The 24,796-nt window shown below is 43.1% G+C and overlaps 1 protein-coding gene across 50 annotated transcripts in view; it reads right to left on the reverse strand.

The window, feature by feature from the left end:
* UBAP2L (ubiquitin associated protein 2 like) overlaps positions 1-24,796 on the reverse strand; it is a 56,744-nt gene that overhangs the window by 14,279 nt on the left and 17,669 nt on the right. For 27 of the 50 annotated variants that reach the window (XM_070077649.1, XM_070077648.1, XM_051857238.2 and 24 more), the window contains exons 9-17: positions 22,730-22,789; positions 19,835-19,887; positions 17,821-17,906; positions 14,175-14,346; positions 6,701-6,899; positions 3,124-3,401; positions 2,788-2,960; positions 1,218-1,407; positions 431-485 (exon numbers count right to left, since the gene is read on the reverse strand). In XM_070077649.1, coding sequence (XP_069933750.1) covers positions 431-485; positions 1,218-1,407; positions 2,788-2,960; positions 3,124-3,401; positions 6,701-6,899; positions 14,175-14,346; positions 17,821-17,906; positions 19,835-19,887; positions 22,730-22,789 — 1,266 coding nt within the window. The remainder of the gene's footprint in view (positions 1-430; positions 486-1,217; positions 1,408-2,787; positions 2,961-3,123; positions 3,402-6,700; positions 6,900-14,174; positions 14,347-17,820; positions 17,907-19,834; positions 19,888-22,729; positions 22,790-24,796) is intronic. The other 23 variants (XM_070077653.1, XM_070077654.1, XM_051857252.2 and 20 more) reach the window with 1 other exon arrangement.

Consider the following 24,796-nt stretch of genomic DNA (forward strand, 5'->3'; position numbering starts at 1 on the left):
GGGCGGTAGGGCCTAAGTATTTGGACCATTCTCTACTGCTTTCCCAGACACACTAGCAGGAAGGTGGATCAGTAGCAGAGTAGCTGGGATTCAGAATGGCAACCTGATACGGAATGCTGGCATTTCAGGCAGTGACTTAATGCACTGAGCCACAAAGCTGGCCCCAGGTAGAATCTTTTGAAACTCCATGCATTTCATAGCATGAATTTTAATTGCCTAATGAAAGAAACCAATGAAATTATCTGCTTTACAGACAGAAAACCTGAAAAGTTTAGATGATTTCACATTAAACAGTAAAGCACAACCAAACTAAGATTATAGCAGATGTTTCAACCATGTCAGAGCTTTTTTTGACAACCTAAGAAATGCGAAAATATTAACAGGAGAAAAAGCACTGTAATTTAGAGGAAAAAGCTCAGAGAACACTCACCTTCAACAGATTGCGTAGTCTGTAACTGCGTGGCCTGCACCGAACTGAAGCCATTCTGGTACAAGAAACAGAGGAGCAAGAACAAACTCATTTGAATGGGGCAAGTTAGCACTGACCCAGCTTAATTTTGGTGATACAAACAAACAAACAAACAAAAACACCTTTGGGAGAAACTCTGCAAGGTAACAAAAGGATTAATAAAATGTAAACTATCCAAAGAAACAAAATAAAAAATTAAAACCCAAACCAGTTACCCCATCCCTGTATCCTAGAAGGCAATCCCCAAAACTGCTAATGACACCCCAAATCCAAACAGATACCAGAAAGGTCCAAAATTCAAATCCAGTGATCCTTGCAGGAGAATGTGGGAGTACATCAGTTCAGCGAAAACACCCATGCATGCTGGCTGTACTTGACAATCACTCCACATCACCTCTGATATGCTGTCCCCTCACCAAGTCAAAACAGAGCAAGGTGAGGTCTTTTGATATGCACTCAGAAGGCTAGCAACCAGATCTTCCAAGAAGAGATGACAGCTACTTGAAACTAATTCTACTAGAGACAATGAATCTTTAGTGCAAAGAAAATGCTTTTGTGGCTCTGAGCCTCCAGGCTTGCCAAAAAGAACTTTTATTTCACTATCCACAGAAATGTGCCCTGTTTAGCTTCTTAACCAAAACTTAGGAGGTTTTTTAGCACCATTTTCTGAGAAGTACAACACTAATAGTTGGGGGGCATTTGCCCACTAGTCTCCTAACCAATGCTCAGAGGCTTGTGAAGTCACTACCTTTGCCTGAGACAGGTCCTTTTGGGGTGATGAAGAGATGGAGCTAGGGTACCGCCGAGTCTGTGTGGATCTCTGTTCATATAGAGGGCCCTGAGCATTATTTTGGGAGGTATAGGTTGTCGACTGAATTGGGCCGCTCTGATAACCAGACTCCTGACTCTGGTTAGATGAAATTGTAGATGAAGATTCACTGTGGGGAATGAAAAGAAGGAAAATCTCAGAGAAACGAAACAGAGCATATCCACTGATAAAAAAGAATTGGTGGAGACCTACTACTGAAATAAATGAATGTCAATCAAAAATAAATTTTCCAGTAACAAATAAAACTGGACTATTTCTTCCTAACAAGAGAATTCCCACATTCAATACAGGCAAGGTTGTCAATTAAGAAGAGTTTAGAAACAGCATCAATTTTGAAATGAAGAGAAATCCCTTTGTTTCCTTATATTCTGCTATAATAAGAAAGAGAGGCTATGGGTCAGCAGAAAGAATACATGACTACAAGTCTCTTCCATACATTGTTAAAATGATCCCCAAGCAGAGGAAAAGCCACCTTTCCTCACACTCACTTTGAGGAATTCTTAGCTTCCTTAAGAACTTTACTACATAAAAGATTACTAGTATAACTCTCCTAATAGGAATTCCTAAGACATATTCACATGTAGGGAGGTGTTGTACTGTGGGTTAGGCCACCACTTGGAACTTGGGTATCCTGTGTCAGAGTGCCTGCTTTGAATCCTGGCACCTCTGTTTCTAATCCAGCTTCCTGCTAATGCTCCTGGGAGGCAGCAGAAGATGATCCAACTACTTGGGTTCCTGCAACTCATGTGGGAGACCTGGATGGAGTTCCTGGCTCCTGGTTTTGGCCTGGCCTGGCCTGGCCATGGCTATTGCAGGAATTTGTAAATTGGAACAGTGGATGCAGGATCCATCTCTCTCTCTAATAAATAATTTATTTTTATTTTTTATCTTTTGACAGGCAGAGTGGACAGTGAAAGAGACAGAGAGAAAGATCTTCCTTTTTCTGTTGGTTCACTCCTCAGTGGCCGCTGCGGCCGGTGCACCGTGCTGATCCGAAGCCAGGAGCCAGGTGCTTCTCCTGGTCTCCCATGCAGGTGCAGGACCCAAGCACTTGGGCCATCTTCCACTGCACTCCCGGGACATAGCAGAGAACTGGCCTGGAAGAGGGGCAACTGGGACAGAATCCGGCGCCCAGACAGGGACTAGAATCCGGTGTGCCGGCGCCGCAGGCGGAGGATTAGCCTATTGAGCTACAGCGGCACCAGCGGCAAGGTACTCTTGATAAAAGTGTTGTACACATCTTCCAGACCTATGCCTGGATGTTTTAGAAGTACCCAAGAAGCATATTTCTACCTGTCTGAGGCTACATTTAATTCTACTAACAATATTTTTAAGTGTTAATTAAAGTATTACAATTGCCTCCTTTGCCCCTTTATCTAGTCAGAAACTTCTTCAGAGTTTGAGAAATCAGTAAGAGACTTAGGGGGAAAAAAAAACAAAACAGTAAAAGGCTCTCAACAGACGTTTTATAGTGCATGTTTCCGCTAACCTGGCCGTGCTGGTATATAGGCTACTCGGAGCCTGGCTTGAAGAGGCGCTCGTGGTGGGGGTGGACTCATAATCAGAAAGGACAGGCTCTGACCCAAACTGCAATGCCCCAAACTGCAGATTTAGCCCTGAGATATCTGCTGAGCCAGGCATCTCCACAGCCAGAGCAGGAATCTATTGAGAGGTGAAAGAGGAGAAAATAAAATGGTTTAATACAACCTTCTACTAGATGAATAAAGAGCTTTCCCTTCACATTTCCAAATTTACCTGTACAATCTCAATCCACAATCTCACACTTCCTTGCCTGAAGACAGCATCTATCTAAAAGGCCAAGTACCTTAGAAGTCAAGGAGGCTTTTTTCTTCTGCTGTTTCAGTTTCTGCTGAGCCGGCTGAGGGCTGGATGATTGGTTGTCTGAAGACCCAGGAGACATCTGTGGAGCCGAGGTGGATTTGCTTGGCAGAGGAGAAGAGGGGGGTGGAGGTGCAGCTGTCGAGGCAGCCACTGCAGGTGGCTTTTCCTGAAGGAACACCTCCATCATGGTTGAAGATGGGGTGAAGGCCTGGCGCTTTGTAAACGGGCTGTGCACTGCTGAATCATTGGGGTTCTTCAAATCTGCAAAAGGAAAGGCCTGTGTGTGAGGCCAGAGGTGAAGAATCTCAAGGAAATGCCACTGTCCTGCCTTAATACTATCAGAGGCCCTCAAGAATCAGAAACAGGTCCTTTTTGAGGACTTAATCTCATTTCTATGAGTGACAATCATTGGATTCATACATTTTCCTAAGTGGAGTTTAATCAAGTCAATACCATTATCCAGGTTAAGACAGAAAGCTATGAATCATTATGTTCCTAAATGTACATACATGAAAAGCATGAAGTTTGTATACCTTAAATGAAAGGTTTTTAAGTTAAAAAAAAAAAAAAGATAAAAAGAAGTCTATGAAATATACATGTCTTAAGATAGCCAAACCCGAAGACACCGGTTATTTTCAAACACTAAACATCAATCTAGGGAGAACTCCAAAAATCCCAGATCAACAAAAGCCTGCAACAATGTATATAGCTACATTTTTTTAAAAGATCCATTTATTTAGGAGACAGCACTATGGGACAGCAGGTAAAGCTACCGCCAGCAGTGCCTACAACCCATATGGATGTTGGTTCAAGTTCTGGCTGCTCCATTTCCAATCCAGCTCTGCTATGGCCTGGGAAAGCAGCAGATGATGATCCAAGTTCTTGGGCCCCTGTACCTGTGTAGGAGATCTAGAAGTTCCTGGCTCCTGAATCCGGATTGGCATAGCTCTGGCTGTTGTAGCCATTTGGGGAGTGAACCAGCAGATAAAAGATTCTCTTTCTCTGCCTCTCTCTCTGTAACTCTTTCAAATAAATGAATAAATCTTTAAAAAAAATTTTTTTTTATTTGAGAGACAGAGTGACAGTGACAGAGACAGAGAATTTTCCATCCACTAGTTCACTCTCCATATGGCTACAACATCCATGTCCAGGCCAGGATAAAACCAGGAGCCAGGAACTACATCTGGGTCTCACATGGGTGACAAAAGCCCATGCGTTTGGTCCATCTTCTGCTGTCTTACCAGGCATATTATCAGGGAGCTGGATCAGAAGTGGAACAGCTGGCACTCAAAAAAGCCCTCCCCCATAGGATGCCAGCATGCTGGCCCTTTGTATGGCTAAATTTGATGATATATAGCCCTCAAATTTTTATTACTCCAAAAATTTTTTTAAAAAAATTTATTTAAGAGGCAGAGCTCTAAAGCCCATGAAAATCATAGATGAGCTGGGCTGCGCTGGGCTGGGCTCAAGGCAAGGAACCAGGAATTTGATCCAGGTCTCCCACATGGTTGGCAGGGACCTAATCATGTTAGGAATTGCCACTGTCTCTCAGAGTCTGCATCAGCAGTACGCTGGAGTCAGGAGCTGGAGCTAGGGAATCAAACCCAAGTAGTCTGATGTAGGCATCCTAACTGTTATGCTGAACACCTGTCCCAAATCCCCAGTTTGCTGAATTCATACTATCTAACTGGGAAATAAGTGTGGGAAACTGGCCAGCTGGCTGCCCCTCTCTTCACTTCAAGACACATTTTCTATCCCTTCTGCTGCCAGCTTACTGATAATGCTCCAATGCTTAAAGGGTTCAAGATACCCTCCATTTTTTTTAGAAAGCTTTTTACTTAATATAAATTTCATAGGTACAACTTTTAGAATATAGCAATTCTTCCCCCCATACCTGCCCTCCCACCCCCAAACCATCCCACCTCCTATTCCCTCTCCCATCCCATTCTTCATTAAGATTCATTTTTAATTATCTTTATATATATAAGATCAACTCTATACTAAGTAAAGATTTCAACTGTTTGCACTCACCCAGACACATAAAGTATAAAGTACTGTTTGAAGACTAGTTTTACTGTTAATTTTCATAGCACAACTCATTAACGACAGAGGTCCTACATAGGGAGCAAGTGCACAGTGACTCCTGTTGTTGATTTAACAACTGACACTCATTTATGACGTCAGTACTCACCTGAGGCTCTTGTCATGCACTGCAAAGGCTATGGAAGCCTTTTGAGTTTACAAACTCTGTCAGTATTTAAACAGGGCCATAAGCAAAGTGGAAGTTCTCTCCTCCCTTCAGAGAAAAGTATATCCATTTATGATGGCCCCTTCATTCCACCAGGATCTCACAGAAATCTTTCATGTAGATCATTTTTTTGCCTCAGTGTCTTGGCCTTCCGTGCCTGAAATGCTTTCGTGGGTTTTTTAGCCAGAGCCAAATGCCTTAAGGGCTGATTCTGAGGCCAGAGTGCTGTTTAGGGCATTTGCCATTCTATGAGTCTGCTGTGTGCCCTGCTTCCCATGTTGGACCACTCTCTATTTTTTAATTCTATCTATTGTCATTAGAAGACACTTGGTCTTATTTATGTGATCTCTTTGGCATTTAATCCTATCTATATGATCAGTTACACACTTCATATGATCACTTTAACATGTAAGATGGCATTAGTATCTGCCAAATTAATGGAATTGAGTCCCATGGCAGATTTTTAGCTTTACCTTTAAGTCCGTGGGAACGTGTGCCAAACAGTACATCTCCTCCCTTTTTTATTCTCACTCTTATGTTTTACAGGGATCAATTTTCAATTGTAGGGGCCGGCGCCACAGCTCACTAGGCTAATCCTCCGCCTGCGGCGCCGGCACCCCAGGTTCCAGTCCCAGTTGGGGTGCCGGATTCGGTCCCAGTTGCTCCTCTTCCAGTCCAGCTCTCTGCTGTGGCCCAGGAGTGCAGTGAAGGATGGCCCAAGTGCTTGGGCCCTGCACCCACATGGGAGACCAGGAGGAAACACCTGGCTCCTGGCTTTGGATCGGCACAGCACGCCGGCCGTAGCGGCCACTTGAGAGGTGAACCAACGAAAAAAGGAAGATCTTTCTCTCTGTCTCTTTCTCACTGTCTAACTCTGCCTGTCAAAAAATAAATTAATTAATTGTAGTTAAACGCCTAAGTATAATTTTGTGTTAGAGTTCAACCAATGGTATTAAGTGGAAAAATACTAAAAAGAATAAAATAGTAAGCTGTTCCTCGACAGTCAGGACAAGGGCTGACCAAGTCATTGCTTCTCATAGTGTCAGTTTCACTTCTACAGGTTTCCTTTTAGGTGCTCAGTGATCTTTTAGGTGATCTGTGACCTTCACAGATCAGGGAGAACATATGATATTTGTCCCTTTGGGACTGGCTTATTTCACTCAGTATGATGTTTTCCAGATCCTCCATTTTGTTGCAAATGGCCAGACTTCTTCTTTTTTTTTTTTACTACTATGTAGTATTCCATAGAATACATATCCCATAATTTCTTTATCCAGTCTTCCGTTGATGAAGCCCCCCTCCATATTCTTACCATACTGCACCAGCGATGGGGATTGTGTTGTTGAGCCCATGTCCCAAGAGGAGGTGGTGGTACTTCCAGATTGAGAATGTTGAGCTGCCAATTGAGCCAGGGCCTGAGCAGTCTTGAATTGCTCCAAAAACTGGGATCCTGTGGTGCTGCCACCTTTAGCTTCGCCAACATCACCAAATCCTTTCCCTAACATGCTCACCTGCAAATGAACAAAGAGATTAGAGAAATCAGTTAGTAATCTTGTTCAGCTACTCTGATCCTTATCTGGATAGAAAGCCAGTTTAGATCAGACAAATAAAGAATACTACCAGTATACAGCACAGCCTACTAAGAGTATAAAATCTGGAGTCAGATTGTCTAAACTTGAACTTTGGCTGTGTTATCTAGGAAAAACTACTTTTAAGCACTCTCTTTGCCTTAGTTTCCTCATCTGAAAATAGTATAAAAATAATACAAGGTTGTAGGAGAATCAAAGCATACATTAAAGCACTAAATATGTGCATGGCACATAGTAACCACTCTAAAAAAAGAGAACTGCTGGGGCCAGCACTGTGGCAGAGTGGGTTAAGCCACCACCTGCAGTGCCATCATCCTATATGGGTGCTGGTTTGAGTCCTGGCTGCTCCACTTCTGATCCAGCTCCCAACAAATCTGTCTGGGAAAGCAGCTGAAGAGGGCCCAAGTGCTTGGGCCCCTGCACCCATATAGAAGACCAGGATGAAGTTCCTGGCTTTGGCCTGGCCTGGCCTAGCCCGGCTATTGCAGCCATTTGGGGACTGAACCAGCGGATGGAAGACTTCTCTCATTCTCTCTGCCTTTCCGTTTCTGTAACTCCGCCTTTCAACTAAGTAAATAATCCAAGAAAAAAAAAAAAGTGAACCGCTGAAAACTTAAACCACTACCATCACATCTTCTTCCTTTCTCAGGCACAAATCTCTGATTATTAGAGGGCTCCCCCCCCCAACCACATAAAACTTTTAATTAATTAATATTTGATTATTAATATGGCAGACAAGACATTTGGAACAGTGGTTAAGCTGCCACTTGGAATGCCTATATCCCTTTGCGGAGTGCGTGGTTCAATTATCAGCTACAGGGCTTCCAATTCAGCTTCTCAATAATTTAAGACCCTGGGAGGCAGCAGGAGGTGGCTCAAGTAATTGCTTCTAAGCCACTCACAGGAGAGACCCAGATTGCTCTGGGCCAGCCTGGTCCTAGTTGTTTCAGGCATTTGGGGAGTGAATCAGCAGATGAAAGATCTCTCTCCATGTCTCTCAGCCTTTCAAACAAAATGAAGATAAATAAAATCTTTAAAAAGTAATTAAAATGAAGGTAATAGGAAACTGTACTTTAACTATTAAGGTCCTCCCTCCTTGCTTATAAGGAACTTAAAGAGGCAAAGAAAAGTTAAGGCTATTCCAATTAGACAATCAAAAATAGCTAATCAGTATGATCTCACAGTTTTCATGTTGTGTATACTGAAGTTCTGCAGGCAATCACTGCACGATAACCAAGCAAAAAAAGTACTCTTAGTACTTTTAGAGGATTCTCCTCGTGCCACACTACCAAATAAAACCAGCATCCTAGTCCAGAAGATGAGCCTCATGGCCTTGAGCAATCTAAAGTTCCTAGAAAAACTGAATTTAGAGTTGAAGGGGCCGGCACCGCCGGCACACCGGGTTCTAGTCCCGGTCAGGGCGCCGGATTCTGTCCCGGTTGCCCCTCTTCCAGGCCAGCTCTCTGCTGTGGCCCGGGAGGGTATTGGAGGATGGCCCAAGTGCTTGGGTCCTGCACCCCATGGGAGACCAGGAAAAGCACCTGGATCCTGGCTCCTGCCATCGGATCAGCGCGGTACGCAGGCCGCGGCGGCCATTGGAGGGTGAACCAACGGCAAAAGGAAGACCTTTCTCTCTGTCTCTCTCTCTCACTGTCCACTCTGCCTGTCAAAAAATAAAAAAATTAAAAAAAAGAGTTGAAGGACAGGCATTTGGCCTAGTGGTAAGATAACAGTTAAGTCACTCACATCAGTGCTTCTTTGTTTTATTAAAGATTTATATATTTGAAAAGCAGAGCAACAGAGACAGAAATAACCTCCCATCTACTGTTTCACTACCCAAATCACTGTAACAGCCAGGTCTGGGCCAGGCTGAAGCCAGAACTCCATCATGGTCTCCCACATTGGGTAGCAGTGACCCAAGTACTTTGGCCTTCCACTGTCTTCCCAGACATGTTAGCATGAAGCTGGATCAGAAGTGAAGCAACTAGGACTTGAACCAGCACTTGGATATAGGATTCCAGTGTTGAAAGTGGTAGTTTAAGCCGGCGCCGTGGCTCAATAGGCTAATCCTCCACCTTGCGGCGCCGGCACACCGGGTTCTAGTCCCGGTTGGGGCGCCGGATTCTGTCCCGGTTGCCCCTCTTCCAGGCCAGCTCTCTGCTATGGCCAGGGAGTGCAGTGGAGGATGGCCCAGGTGCTTGGGCCCTGCACCCCATGGGAGACCAGGAAAAGCACCTGGCTCCTGGCTCCTGCCATCGGATCAGCGCGGTGCGCCGGCTGCAGCGGCGGCCATTGGAGGGTGAACCAACGGCAAAAAAGGAAGACCTTTCTCTCTCTGTCTCTCTCTCACACTGTCCACTCTGCCTGTCAAAAAAAAAAAAAAAAAAAAAAAAAAAAAAAAAAAAAAAAAAAAGAAAAGAAAGTGGTAGTTTAACCCACTATGTCACTATGCTGGACATGGATTGCCAGGGTTGGACTCCCCGCTTTGTCTGCTGATTCCAGTTTCTTGCCAATTAATATAGACCAGAGGGTGGGGAGTGGGGAGCAGCTCAAGAAACTGGGTCCCTGATTCCCAGCTTTAGCCTGGACTAGTCCTAGCCACTGCAAACATTTGGGGAGTGAACAAACAGAACAGAGCTGTCTCTTGAATAAGCAAAGAAAACAATATTTTAGTGCAAAAGAATGTGAAATTCAATCAGTTTTCTCATAAGTACTTTCCATGAATTTGGTGAAGACCCTTTGCAGCACAGATTTTGAAAATTTTTGCAGGGCCAGCACTGTGGTGTAGTAGGCTAAGCCTCTGCCTGTGGTGCGGGCATCCCATATGGATGTGGGTTCAAGTCCCAGCTGCTCCTCTTTTGATCCAGCTCTCTGCCTATGGCCTGAGAAAACAGAAGATGGCCCAAACTCCTGGCCCAATTCTGGCTGCTGTGGTCATTTGAGGAATGAACCAGTGGATAGAAGACTTTGCTCTCTGCCTCTCCTTTCTGTCTGTAACCCTTGCCTCTCAAATAAGAAAATTTTTGCACATAAATAAACTTAATTCCATTTCAATGAACATTTTGAAGTACCCCTCAAGCAAAACCAGTCTGTGCAACTCCATTCACTTCAGTCTATATCCCAATACTATACTTACAAAAACCTCAAAAATCTAGTAGAAAGTGAAGGCCTGTGGCAAAAAATGATCTCACATTGCTAATGATTATCAACTATTATGCAAGTACAAAATATCACAGACAAAAATAATCACCTCAAGTTCACCATATTGTATCAAAATTTTGATTGGTTGTAAATCTTCACAGTTCTGCACATTAAGAAAATGATGAAGATTCAGAGCGCTTATTTTCCAGCCATACATTTAGGGGTTGGCAGTTACTGTATGATTTTCATTACACCTCTTTTAGACTTTTGTCCTGTTTTATTCCAATTCCAACATGCCTCCCCATGTCCCTTCTCCCTTGTATTTTCTTTTTTGACAGGCAGAGTGGACAGTGAGAGAGAGAGACAGAGAGAAAGGTCTTCCTTTGCTATTGGTTCACCCTCCAATGGCCGCTGCGGCCAGCGCGCTGAGGCCAGTGCACCACGCTGATCCGATGGCAGGAGCCAGGTGCTTCTCCTGGTCTCCCATGCAGGTGCAGGGCCCAAGGACTTGGGCCATCCTCCACTGCACTCCCTGGCCACAGCAGAGAGCTGGCCTGGAAGAGGGGCAACCGGGACAGAATCCAGCGCCCCGTCCTGGACTAGAACCTGGTGTGCCGGCGCCGCAAGGCGGAGGATTAGCCTAGCGAGCCGCGGCACTGGCTTCTCCCTTATATTTTCTCACCTGTTACCTTTCCCATGTGGCAGAGCATCAAACAAGCTAGCACTCAATAAAAAAAATTTTAAGGTTAACAGTTTAAAGCTGTTGAAGAGAGGCAGGTGTTGCTGCAGCACATTTTATTAAGCCCCCGTGTGGTATAACCACACCCTCTATCCCAGTGCCAGCTTGAGTCCTGGCTCCTCTGTTTCAGATCCAGACTCTTATTAAACCACTTAGGAAGGCAATGGATAACAGCCCAAGTGCTTGGGACCCTGCTTCCCACATGGAAGACTCAACGGGGGCCGGCGCTGCCATAACTCAATAGGCTAATCCTCCACCTGCGGCGCCAGCACACCGGGTTCTAGTCCCGGTTGGAGCGCCGGATTCTGTCCTGGTTGCTCCTCTTCCAGTCCAGTGCTCTGCTGTGGCCCGGGAGTGCAGTGGAGGATGGCCCAAGTGCTTGGGCCCTGCACCCCATGGGAGACCAGGATAAGTACCTGGCTCCTGCCATCAGATCAGCGCGGTGCGCCGGGGGTGAACCAACGGAAAAAAGGAAGACCTTTCTCTCTCTCTCTCTCTGACTGTCCACTCTGCCTGTCTAAAAAATAAATAAAAATAAATTAAAAAAAAAAAAAAAAAAAAAAAACCAGACTCAATGGAGTTCCTGACTCCTGGCTTCAGCCATGCCTAGCCCAGGCTGTAGAGGTAGCTGGGGAGTGAACAGGAAATGGTGGCTCTCTCTCCCTCCCCGTCACTCTGCCTTTCAAATAACTAAATAAATCTTAAAGAAATAAAACACTTGCTAAGAGTTCTGGATTAGGGGCTAGCTCAAACGTATTCTAGTTAAAGTAATTATTATAACTGGAAAAATAAAATTATGCACAAAGATATACCGTTTACCTCTGACAATTCTAGTATACCTCCACCAACAAAATAAAAAGAAAAGAAAAGAAAAAGAAGCGGGGTGGGAGCTGAGGCACAGCAGGTTAACTAAGCCGCCATTCCCACAAGAGCACCAGTTTGAATACTGGCTACTCCACCTTTTTTTTTTTTTTTTTAAAGAAAGATTTTATTTATTTATTTGAGAGGTAGAGTTATAGACAGTGAGAGGGAGAGACAGAGAAAGGTCTTCCATCCGTTGGTTCACTCCCTAAATGATTGCAACGGCTGGACCTGAGCTCATCTGAAGCCAGGAGCCAGGAGCTTCTTCCGGGTGTCCCACGTGGGTGCAGGGGCCCAAGCACTGGGCTATCTTCTACTGCTTTCCCGGGCCATGGCAGAGAGAAGGATTCAAACTGGAGCAACCAGGACTTGAACCAGTGCCCATCTGGGATGCCGGCACCACATGTGGAGGATCAGCCTACTGCACCACAGCACCAGCACTTGCTCCACTTTTGATCTAGCTCCCTGCTAACATGCCTGGGAAAGCAGAAGATGGCCTGAGTACTTGGGCCCCTGCCACTACCTACACGGGAGACCCCAATGAAGATCTTGGCTCCTTGCTTCAGCCTGACCAAGCCCTGGCCATTGCAGCCATTTGGGAAGTGAACCAGCAGATCAGAGTTCTCCTTTTCTGTTTCTCCCCATCTCTCTGTCACCCTACCTTTCAAATAAATACATAAATCTTAAATAAGAAAAACAAAAAGCCCTTAATGTTTATATAAAAACTGTCCCTTGCATCATTTTTGTTTAAATGATTCCTTTGATGTTGTTAATAATGTTCGTTTTTTTTTAAATTTTCAGCATCAACATTTATTTGTAAAACTATGACTGCCACATTTGTACAGGTGGTCTCTGCTATCTTAATCACCTTCCTAGATCCCTACAAGACAAGAACAAATAATCTTATCTCTCAAAATGGAAACATAGCTAGCAAGTAGCCAATTTAAAGACTCCAGGTTTTTGGAAGCCTCATCTGCAAATGTATGGCTTAAGTAAATATGCAGGTAATTTTGCTCCTTCAAGAAACAGAGTACCACTAGTCTCTCATGAAAATTTAACTAAGATTACAAAAGTATAAAAATGTGTTGACAAGTTGATGTAATTGATTTTCTCTCTTCAAGAATACAAACAGTGCTCAGCATAATGAGCGTTCAATAAATGATGTTAACCCATTTTTACAAGATTATTTGGTCAGTTCCAAGTACTCTCCTAAAGCTATCCCCTCCTACCCAACTTAACATCTACATGACTGCTTAAGAGAACATTCTTCTTGCCACAAACTTCTGATTGTCCTTCAGAGTGTTAACCATTACAGTAGGCCATGGTTTCAGACTAAGTTACTGTACTGGGTTTCCAAACAGACCAGGCTAAAATGCAAAATAGTCATCTATGATAAAATTCCAAGTTACTAGAACAGAAACTTAAGTTATTGAATTTTCCAAATGGGCCAGTTTCTATCCGTATGATTATGAGATACTCTCTGCTTTAATCTTTAAAAAAAAAAAACAATAACCTGGGGGCAGGCATTTGGGACACTGGTTAAGAACATTTGGGATACCCATATCCCACACTGGAGTGCCTGGGTTCCAATCCCAGCTCTGCTCCAATTCTATCTTCCAGCTAAATGCACAGCCTAGGTAGGAGGCAACAGGTGATGGCTCAGGTGGTTGGGTCTTTGCCACACACATGGGAGACCCAGACTGACTTTCTGACCATTTCATTCTAGCCCTGACCTGGATGTTGCAGGAATTGGAGAAGTAAACCAGCATATGGGAGATTTCTCTCCCTGTCACTGCCTCTCAAAGAAAATAAAATAAATTAATTTAAAAAATTTTTTAGGCTATCCTGAAGTAACCTGATGTTAACTAGTTATTTTTCTATTGTTCTGTCTCTGGGTCCCTTATAAAGGAAAATGACCAATCCACCTTTCTGTCATGTTTCCATTTTTTTTTTAACTTTGTGTTTTTATAATTTTTAAATTTAATTTCATTTTACTAGAGAGACCTGAAGAGATTTTCCATCTGTTTCACACCCCAAATGCTGGCCAACAGCTAGGGCAAGGCTAGGCCAAGGCCAGGAACCTGAAACTTAATCTAGGTCTTCCATGTAACCTGCCTCTCAGGTTACATGTTAGCAGGAAGCTAGAATGGTAAGTGGAGCTGGGACTTGAACCCAGGCACTCTTTAATGAGATAGGGACGTCCTAAGTGGCAACTTAATAGCTGCACAAAACACCTAGCCCTTTCTGTAGTTTTAAAACTGACCTTATCTGCTTAGCACATCAGAAAACTTACCCCATTTTATGGAGTGTTACCCAATTCTAGCATCAAAAATAAGTTAATTCAGAGCTTTACACTAAAATGTTGTAATTCTGTCCTTTGTCAGGAGGAATAACTGTGTATGCTTACTGGAGTTAGCAGGGAGGTTTGATCAGGATAACCCATGTTTCCTACTCACCATACTGTGATGAGAAAACGTGTTCCCTGAAGCAGGCTGTGATATGGCACTCTGCTTAGAATTACTGAACACCAGAGGCTGAGCCAGAGATGGAGCCTGAGATGGATCCAGATTTGATGAATCATTCTCCATGGAAGATGGTGTCTTTCCCAACAGAACAGCAAGGTCAATTCTAGTCAGGAGGGAAGGGAGCTTGATGAATAATGACTAAACATTCTAGCATTCCCCAGTACCTAAGATTATGGCTGAATCCAAACAGTCATTTATTGCAGATTCTAAATGAACTTAGAAACACAAAGCCCTGAAATGCCTAATACCAAAATAATTGACATTAAGAGCCACTACAGTGTCTAGCTGAATCCTAACAACAATAATGTTAAACATTTTATTTTAGTAAAGTTACTAATTTAATGAAATACCAAATATTACTTTTAATATGACAGTTCAAAAACTGGAGCAAAATTTATAAATATTTATTCAAGATTTTACTGAGTATCTCTTAATGCTAGAATCATCAAATGCTTTAGAACAGAAGTGTTGAAGACTTTTTTCCCCAAACTTCTATAAAATTTTGAATGTTACTGGTAGTAAAATAAAATTATACATTTGGGCTTTGCCTTGTTCTAGGCACAGAACTCCAAAGTGACACTGTCCTTTGTCATTCATAACAAGCTTCTTTCAACCATAAAAGTACCAAGTTTATGCTAATGAGGCAAACCAAGGTGAGATAGCTTTAGGATTGGAGAAGATTCAGTCCCTCCAAACTCCATCCCCCTCCAAGAGTTAAGCCTAAGTTAAGTCTAAGCTCAACCACGAACGGCCAATAATTTAATCAACAGTGTCCGTGCAATCAAACTTCCATTAAAAAAAATCAGATCTATGGCCGGCGCCGCGGCTCACTAGGCTAATCCTCCGCCTAGCGGCGCCGGCACACCGGGTTCTAGTCCCGGTCGGGGTGCCGGATTCTGTCCCGGTTGCCCCTCTTCCAGGCCAGCTCTCTGCTGTGGCCAGGGAGTGCAGTGGAGGATGGCCCAAGTGCTTGGGCCCTGCACCCCATGGGAGACCAGGAGAAGCACCTGGCTCCTGCCATCGGATCAGCGCGGTGCGCCGGCTGCAGCGCGCCGGCCGCGGCGGCCATTGGAGGGTGAACCAACGGCAAAGGAAGACCTTTCTCTCTGTCTCTCTCTCTCACTGTCCACTCTGCCTGTAAAAAAAAAAAAAAAATCAGATCTACAGAGCTTCCCAACACCTGGATCACAAAGCCCCATGTGTCCTGCCTTACCCATACCTTGCCCTATGTAATTTCTTCCATTTGGCTATTCTTGAGTTGTCAAGTTAAGTCAAAACTTATTCTGGAGGTCTGAGTCATTCTATGCCAATAGCAAACTTGAGGCAGTTTGTACTTGGACAAGGAGGCCACTTAAGTGGGGCAGTCTTGAGGGGCTGTGTTCTCACTTGTGGGGTCTGCACCACCTTGGAGAGGTTAGTGTCACACCCAGTTAGTGTAAAGAATTGTGGAATAGGTGTAGAAAAAAGCTTTTGGTATCAGGGAAAAAACTACTTTATCTCTGATAATGACATCTTAACATCCTATTCCCATTATACTTCTTTAGGACCTTCTGAGTCCAGAGCTCATGCCCAAGTCTAGAAATAACCCAAGGGGCCAGTGCTGTAGAACAGTGAGTTAAGCAGCCACCTGCAGTACCGGCAACCCATATGGGCATCAGTTTGAGTCCCAGCTGCTCCACTTCCAATCCAGCTCCTTGCTAATGCCCAAGTCTAGAAATAACCCAAGGGACCAATGCTGTAGAACAGCGAGTTAATGGGGCCGTTGCCGTGGCTCACTTGGTTAATTCTCCGCCTATGGCGCCAGCATCCCATATGGGCGCCGTTTCTAGTCCTGGTTGCTCCTCTTCCAGTCCAGCTCTCTGCTGTGGCCCGGGAGGGCAGTGGAGGATGGCCCAAGTGCTTGGGCCCCTGCACCCGCATGGGAGACCAAGAAGAAGCACCTGGCTCCTGGCTTTGGACCGCAGCGTAGCGCCAGCCATAGCAGCCATGTGGGGAGTGAACCAATGGAAAGACCTTTCTCTCTCTCCCTCTCACTGTCTGTAACTACCTGTCCAAAAAAAAAAAACCAAAAAAACAAAAAAACAAAACAAAACCAACCAACCAACAAACCAAAACAACAGGGAATTAAGCAGCTACCTGCAGTACCAGCATCCCATGTGGGCACCAGTTTGAGTCCCAGCTTCTCCAATCTACCAATCCAGCTCCCTGCTAATGTGCCTGGGAAACATCAGAGGATGGCCCAAGTGCTTGGGCCCCTGCAACCACGTGGGAGACCTGGATGAAGCTCATGGTTCCAGCCTGGTCCAGCCCTGGCTGTTACTGCCATTTGGGGAGTGAACAGGCAAATGGAAGATCTCTCCCTTTCTCTTTTTAACTGTCTGCTTTTCAAAAAACAAACAAACAAAACTTAAAAAAAATGTATCTTCTACTGCTACTGACACCAATGCTAAGGTTCAAATTCATTTTTTTGAAATTTATTCTCTTGAAAGGCAGAATTAGGAAGAGACAGAAAGAGAGAGAGAGCTCTTCCATCTGCCTGTTCACTTCCCAAATGGCCACAATGGCCAGGGCTAGGCCAGGCCAAAGTCAGGAGTTTCATACTGGTCTCCCACGTGGGTGCAGGGGCCCAAGGACTTGAGCCATCTTGCGCTGCTCTCCCCGGTGTAATCAGCAGGGAGCTGGATCTGAAGTAGTGCAGCTAGGACTCAAACTAGCACCCTTATGAAATACCAGCATTATAGGAGTTGGCCTAACCCATATGCCACAATGCTGGCCTCAAAGTTCAAGTTCTAAAGTTAATTACCTGACTGGGGAGGGACGTGATAGGGGGACACCACTATACAACTGTTCTGTAGTATCCATAGAGTATTAGTTTCCAGATTCCCTGACAATACCGAAACCTGCAGATTCTCAAGTCCCTTATATAAGGGACTATGTTTTATGTAAACAGCATAGTAACAGGCACATCCTCCTATATGCTTTAAATAATCTCTAGGTTACTTATACTTCCTAATACAAAGTAAATGTTATATAAACACTTGTTACATTATACTATTGAGGAACAATGAAAAGAGAAAACATCTGTACACTTTCAGTACAGACTCAATTCTTTTCTTGAATATTTTTGATCTATGCTTGGTTGAACCCATGGATGTAGAATCCATATGGATAGCCAATTATATTCAGAAGTCAGTAGACAAAAGCCATTATCACAAAGTTAAAGAAGCAGTTACAAACAGTTCTGCAGAATTCAAACATAAATGAAAATGCTTCCATTTTTCGATCTTCTTTCCGGGACTTAAAGACAAGTAATAGTCAGTGCTGATAATATGACAAGCTGATCTGTGTAATTAAAGGGCTATTTTGGAAAGAATCAGCTTTAAAATTAATACATGGACTTCCAACCAGATTAATTAGTACCAACTCATAAATCTCTCAATCAACTACAGATGAGCCTAATGTGATCTGGTTATCATTACCAGCACCATGGAAGTTTTTAAAGGCCAGTGCCAATCTTTCTACAGTTATCTCAGCAGATCTCTTTGGGAAAAGGTACTGAATTTTACCACACACTTGCCTCTGACCAGCAGTGATTGTCACATTCTCCGTAGGCAGAGGCACTGAAGACACATTAGAGGCAGTGAAGATCTTGGTCTCAGAAAGCTGAAAAACAGAGAAATTAGTCACTAATGGTAACAGAGGCTACAGTCAGAAACTTGGGATAGGTAAGGAGAATTCAACATCAAGTAAAGGGAAAACTCTATGAAGAGAAAACTATCTACCCTGAAAAATTCTTAATGGATTGACCATCAAGCCCCTTCAATATACACACTCAATAGTTTTATCCAAAGAAAGGGAAAACCCAAGGAACCCAATAAAATACAGTGGAGTAATATCGTCATATATACAACGAAATCACAGGAAGGTTAACATACATGCTAGTCATAAAAAGAAAAAATCCCTTAAATTTTCCCATTACAGTTCCCAATTCCCACCTCTAACCAAATCACATTTCTCTTATGCTACTCCCCACACCAAGAGGAAGATCATAGCCAAGATGAAGAAATAAGTGAATTCTTGGCTTGAAAAATAAGGACCCAACTGCTGGTGACTTAAGGTCTTTTCAGCAGTAATTTCAACCATGTGCAATTTTTGCTTTAATGCTAACTTTATTACACCTATTCATTTCACTGTTAAGGTATCAAAATTTATGTAGGCATTTGTAGGGAACAATTCTTCCTACTATTCAAAATTGTTGTTTCTTGATTAAAACCTGTCCTCTAAAAAACAGAAAATCAAGGAGGGTGTCTGGCACAGCAGTTAAAGGTGATGCTTAATTGTCTACACCCCATACTGGAATGCTTGATTTGAGTGGCTCGAGTCCCAGTTCCTCCACTTTTGATCCACCTTCCTACTTATGTACCCCAGGAGGCAGATGATGATGCCTCCCCTAATACTGTTTCTGCCACCCATGTGGGAGACTCAGACTGAGTACTGGGCTCCTGGCGTCAGCCTGGTCCAGCCCTGGCTGCTGTGGGGATTTGAGGAGTAAAGTAGTGAATGGAAGATCTCTGTTTCTGCTTTTCAAATAAAATGAAAATAAATTTTAAGTGCTTAAAAACACCAAAAATCCATACATCATCCTCCCACTAAATATCATTCTCTAAAAGTTCACTAGCAAATAGGCTAAACTCCACAAAGTAGCAGAGTCTGCCTATATTCACAAGGCAATCTAGCTCATTTACAATAGAAAATAATCACCCTCTGATGCTGATGCATCTGAAATTTTGAAAACCCAGGACTGGCAACCAAAACAGTTTTGACATGTCATTTCCTCTTACCACAAAAGCTGTCTTCCCTGACAATAGATTTTAAAATGTTAAAATAAGAGCCCACCATCACTGAAAACCATAATTCATAGCAAAAGCTTGTCTGTGACAAGGAATCAGCAAAATTCTTTTACTTAGGTAGTACTCAAATGAACTCACAGAGCTTGTTCATATGCTACCTATCTATGAGTGTTTCCAAGATGAGTCAAGTTGGCAGATAGCCAGTTCTACACATATTCATCTCAATTACAATTACAAAGTTGGGCTTCAAGTAAATAAAAGGGTTCTAGCACCAACCAAATTACAAGCCCTGAGGATTTGGTATCATAATTCTCACTCTGTAGCTGCTGCCAATCCATTATAGGACCTTGGACCAAAAATGTAAACACTAACCAAGTAATGGAATGGCTCATGTACAGCCATCTGCCACCAGCAACTCAAGGCACTACCTGCTTAACTCCCATTTCTGGTGCCCTACCCAACCACCATCTCTTCCTGGGATAAATCCGACAATCAGATATTGGACTTACACAAGTGCACTTGCCCTTTCCATAGTGTGGTTCCACAGAGTCCTGTTCATGCCCAGTCTCCTTCATATAACATATGTGAAATGTTCTGGCTCAGAACACTATTTTGGATGTAAAAGTTTTGGGTCAGAATCTCAAGGGTGCATTTTGAGGAGTAGAAATATACCCATTTTCTATCCCTAAAAAACACTTAGGGATAGAAGGCGCTAATGAGGAATGACCTGGAAATACCTACATCTTCATTCCAATCCTCAGTTCCCCACTCCTCTGTTGCAGTCCTCCATGCACCTGAGAATAAAGGAAAAATTATACAGTAATTTAAGTGCCAGTATGAAGTATGTGAAGAAGACACTAATAACAATCTTGGCAACCAAAACTGTATGACCAGAATTTAGTAATCAGAAGGAATTCTTGGGCTTCCAATGGAGGGAAAGACTCTTTAGAAAGGGATACCGCAAAGCACCAGTATTAATAAGATTATAATTTCACAGCTACTTTGAGTTTTTGTTACAAAGCTGTAACAGCAGGAGGAAGAAAGAGATGGCGGGGGACGGGCAGGGAGATTAAATGTCCTAATGCTGAAGGCAGTTATTTTGAAGGCCCTTGTTGCTCTAACTTAATAGCCACTTCAGTGAAATGCCTGCAGCCAATTTAGACCAGCACATGCAAACTATATCTGTTTATATGGTGTAAGACCAAGAACTACAGTCTGCAAAGAGACAGCAACAGCAATAGCAACACAAATGGCTACCACATGATGGTCAGAGAAAGAGCAGTGCAAAACAGTGGAAGTGAAACCCAAACTGAGGACACTGAGGAGTTTCAGCTATTGGAATTGGGTAAAACGCACACACTCAGCAGAAGAGAAGTGTACAGATCTTATTGGTGTAACTAGCTAACTACAAGGAAAGCCCCAATGGATATACTCTTTAGGAGAAAACACTGGTCGAGACTGAAAAACTAAATATAAATTATTGCTATCATCCTAATCCTCCTACTCATAGAAAATATGAACTCTCACCTGCCAAGGTCAGGCACAGACAAACAGAGGTTTACACTCTCCTCGGGTTCTAAATTTGGGCATAGTTTCTATGGGACAGGCCCAAATGCAATCAAATCACTTTCCATTCCCCCTTTTGCTTCATGTATCTATAAAACCTCAGAAAGGGAAAATGTCCTTTCTTGAGGAATTTGGGTGAGAATTTCTATGACAGCCAGGATTCTTTATTTCAACCAAAAAATCCCAGTAAGAAATAAGAACTGATCTGTAGAAGGAACACAATAACATCTCTTACTGTCTTCTCTAGGACAAGAGTATACGTTGAATAATTCTAGAAGCCATCGCTTCAAACAGAGAAAGTTTCTTAATCAAAGAATGGCCTAACATTGTAGCACAGTGAGTAAGCAGCCACCTGCAACACTAGTGTCCCATATGAGCACTAGTTTTGAGTCCTGGCTGCTCTGCTTCCAATCCATATCCCTGGTAATGCACCTGGGAAAGCAGTGGAAGATGGCCCAAGTCCTTGGGCACCTGCCATCCATGTGGGAAACCCAGATAAAGCTCCTGGCTTCTAGCTTCAGCCAGGCCCAGCCCCACACACAGCAGCCATTTGGGGAGTGAACCAAGCAGATAGAAGATCTCTCTCTTCTCTAACTGTGCCTTTCAAATAAATCAATTTTAAAAATATAAAAAGAGACCGGCACTGTGGCATAGCAGGTAAAGCAACTGCCTGCAGTGCCAGCATCCCATATGGGTGCTGGTTCGAGTCCCAGCTGCTCCACTTCTGATCCACCTCTCTGCTATGGCCTGGGAAAGCAGTACAAGATGGCCCAAGTCCTTGGGCCCTTGCACCCATGTGGGAGACCCGGAAGAAGCTCCTAGCTCCTAGCTTCAAATTGGTGCAGCTCTGGCTGTTGCAGCCATCAGGGGCATGAACCAGCAGATGAAAGACCTCTTTCTCTCTTTCTGCCTCTCCTTCTCTCTGTGTGTAACTCTGACTTTCAAATAAATAAATAAATCTTAAAAAAAATGAATCTGGCATTCATTTGTCACTGGAAATATTCCCATATCTAGAAAAACCATCTAAAATTCTTCTAAACACTTAATAATGAAAAATCCTATTTCCTAAAGGAAAATGTATCACTTATCAGGACTTTCCCAGGGACATCTTAAAACTGCATCAGGGAAAATTCCTAACCACTTACTTGACAAAGTTCTCCAAAGCAAAGTCCAATCTCTGTCTAGACAAGTTACAAACCACATTCTTCTTTTCCTCTCTGGTGATACTATTTTCTCCTCATTGACATCTGTCCCAACCTAATTGGTAACCTGAGTTGAGTTAGCACTTAACACAATCCTAGAGTTAGAAGTGACCTAAGAAGTTATCTAACTTGGGCTCATCATGCAAAAATTCTTTCTGCACTCTGGTGACTTTAACAGGGACAGAAATGAAGAGTCTAGATACCTATTTAATACATTCTTTTTTTTTTTTTTTTACAGGCAGAGTGGACAGTGAGAGAGAGACAGAGAGAAAGGTCTTCCTTTTGCCGTTGGTTCACCCTCCAATGGCCGCTGCGGCCGGCATGCTGCGGCTGGCGCACCGCGCTGGTCCAAAGCCAGGAGCCAGGTGCTTCTCCTGGTCTCCCATGGGGTGCAGGGCCCAAGCACTTGGGCCATCCTCCACTGCCTTCCTGGGCCATAGCAGAGAGCTGGCCTGGAAGGGGGGCAACCGGGACAGAATCCGGCGCCCCGACCGGGACTAGAACCCGGTGTGCCAGCGCCGCTAGGTGGAGGATTAGCCTATTGAGCCATGGCGCCGGCCCAATACATTCTTACATAGGAAAATAATTGTAATGGCTGATAAACACCAATGTTGAGGAAGCACTAAGGAACAGAATGATGGAAAAGCGCTAACAACAGATTAAGGATTTCATCAGCAGAAAGCAGTCAATGTAAACGTCAAACATTCATTAAATGAACAAAATTTTAAGAATGAAAAATGAACATACAAAATGAGAGGAAAAAAGCAGAAAGAGGAAAAACAAAGAAAAATGACATATCCACAGATATTTCAGTTCATAAAAATCTATAAAAATATCCGGGGCAGTTAGGCGCCTGGATGTATCATACCAGGAGCAGTCTCAAATTTTCGGGGATAATTTGACCCCTCAACCCCAATGAAATCAAGTCCTGAAACAAAAAGAAAAGAAAAGAAAAAACAACCAGTGAAATTTTGCTTGTGAATGAGAACATCTGCCCCCAACATATAATTCCCACTGTACCTGTGGATATTTTAAGGGTAGGTTTAAATTTATTTTTAAATTAAAATGGGAATTTGAAGTTTGCTATCATGAAAACACAAAAAGAGATCATGCATGAAGGTATATGTTTACATTATGAAATGACGGGAATTAAACTACACCCAACACTTTCACACTAACAAGATGTCTAGCATCATATAGTTTCATTCAGCCGCAAATCACTTATTTCCAATTCCAGACTTCTACTCAGTACGCATCACCATACATTTCAGCCTTCCCTATTTTCCTAACCAGATCCTTGCTGAAGACAGCTAAGGCTATGGACTGGAACCACATACCTGATTTTTTTATTCCCAAGTAAAAACAAATCCCTTAATTTCCATCACATTTTTGGTTAAAGATAAAAAGTCAAATAGCCAAGAACAAACTACAGCCTAAAAACAGTAATTTGTGTTACTGGCACTGCTACTATTGCCTCTACAAAGCCATCAGGAGATGATTTAAGAGCAGTCTGAATGCCTCCAAAGTACAGTAAGTTAGAACAGGACATTTCATGGCCAGAGGGTAGGGAAATCCAACAGATAGATCTATCTTGTCAGTATGCCAACTTCAGCTTCACCCATGGGAAACATCAAAAATGAGTTTATGAAATAGCAACTTGGTGAACAAAAAGCAGACAACAATCAGGACCTAAGATATAACATCTTATACAGTCGCTAAGTTTGTGCAAGAGGCCCTCCTAAAGACCCAGAAATAAAGATCACTGATCTTTAAGAGGCAACATGCATATTTAAATGGATATGGAGTTGAAGAGCCTATTTTAGGCCCTACTATTAACTCGCTCCCATTTGTAAAAGAAAAAAAGTCAGACTTTCATGTCCTGGTTCAGTCAGTAGGCATAGTTAAGTCACAAGAAGCAATGTAAGGGATGGTGCTGTGGCATAGCGGGTAAAGCCACTGGCTGCAGTGTCGGCATCCTATATGGATGACAGTTCAAGTCCCGACTGCTCAACTTCCAATCCAGCTCTCTGCTATGGCCTGGGAAAGCAGCAGAAAACGGCCCAAGTCCTTGGCCCCCTGCATCCAAGTGGGAGACCTGGAAGAAGTTTTTGGCTCCTGACTTTGGAATGGCTCAGTTTCAGCTTTTGTGGCCATTTGGGGAGTGAACCAGCAAACGGGAAGACCTCTCTCTCTTTCCCTCTATCTGCCTTTCAAAAAAATAATAAATCTTAAAAAAAAAACAGCACTGTAGAGACCAGAAGTTGCTCTTATTAAAAACAACACATACATCTTTTATCCCCAAATACATTTAGTTGTATCTCACAGGTCTAATATATCTTAAATATTTACACTATACCCAGATGTAAGCACCAAGGTTAACAAAAAAGAAATCTTACTCAAATCCCCTACTACTCTACCACACCACAAAGTTTGAGAGTTAAAAAGCAGAGAAGGCTTTCTTTCTTGTTCACATACAAAGATTTCCCAAAGCAGAAAGGGAAAAGAGAATATCCCTATCTGAGTACCACAATTTCACATAAAGTGTGGACTTTGATTTTTGAGCCCTATTCATCTCTACAGGCAGAGGCCTAAGTAACTGACTGGTTCTGGGTATCTTTTCAAAAGTCAAAGCTATCTTAACATAAACACTAGGAAATACATATGGAGCTAATGGCAGTGGGATGATCCAAGGGGGCTTTGAAAAGTTCGTGGAAAATGTAATTATCCACGAACTTTTTGACGCCCTCTCATATAATGGAAACATACGCTGTGGGAGTCTAACAATTCTAAGTTCAAATATTAGCAAATTCATAAACTCTCTTTCAGTACTTGTCACCTGAAAAGTGATAATAAATAATGCCTATTTCACAGAAGAGTGATAAGATCAAGTGAAAGGGAGGTATAATGCGCTCATAAGCACATACAGTAATTAAAT

The sequence above is a fragment of the Oryctolagus cuniculus genome, chromosome 7 (genome assembly GCF_964237555.1).
Source record: "Oryctolagus cuniculus chromosome 7, mOryCun1.1, whole genome shotgun sequence".
Taxonomy (NCBI): Eukaryota; Metazoa; Chordata; class Mammalia; order Lagomorpha; family Leporidae; genus Oryctolagus; species Oryctolagus cuniculus.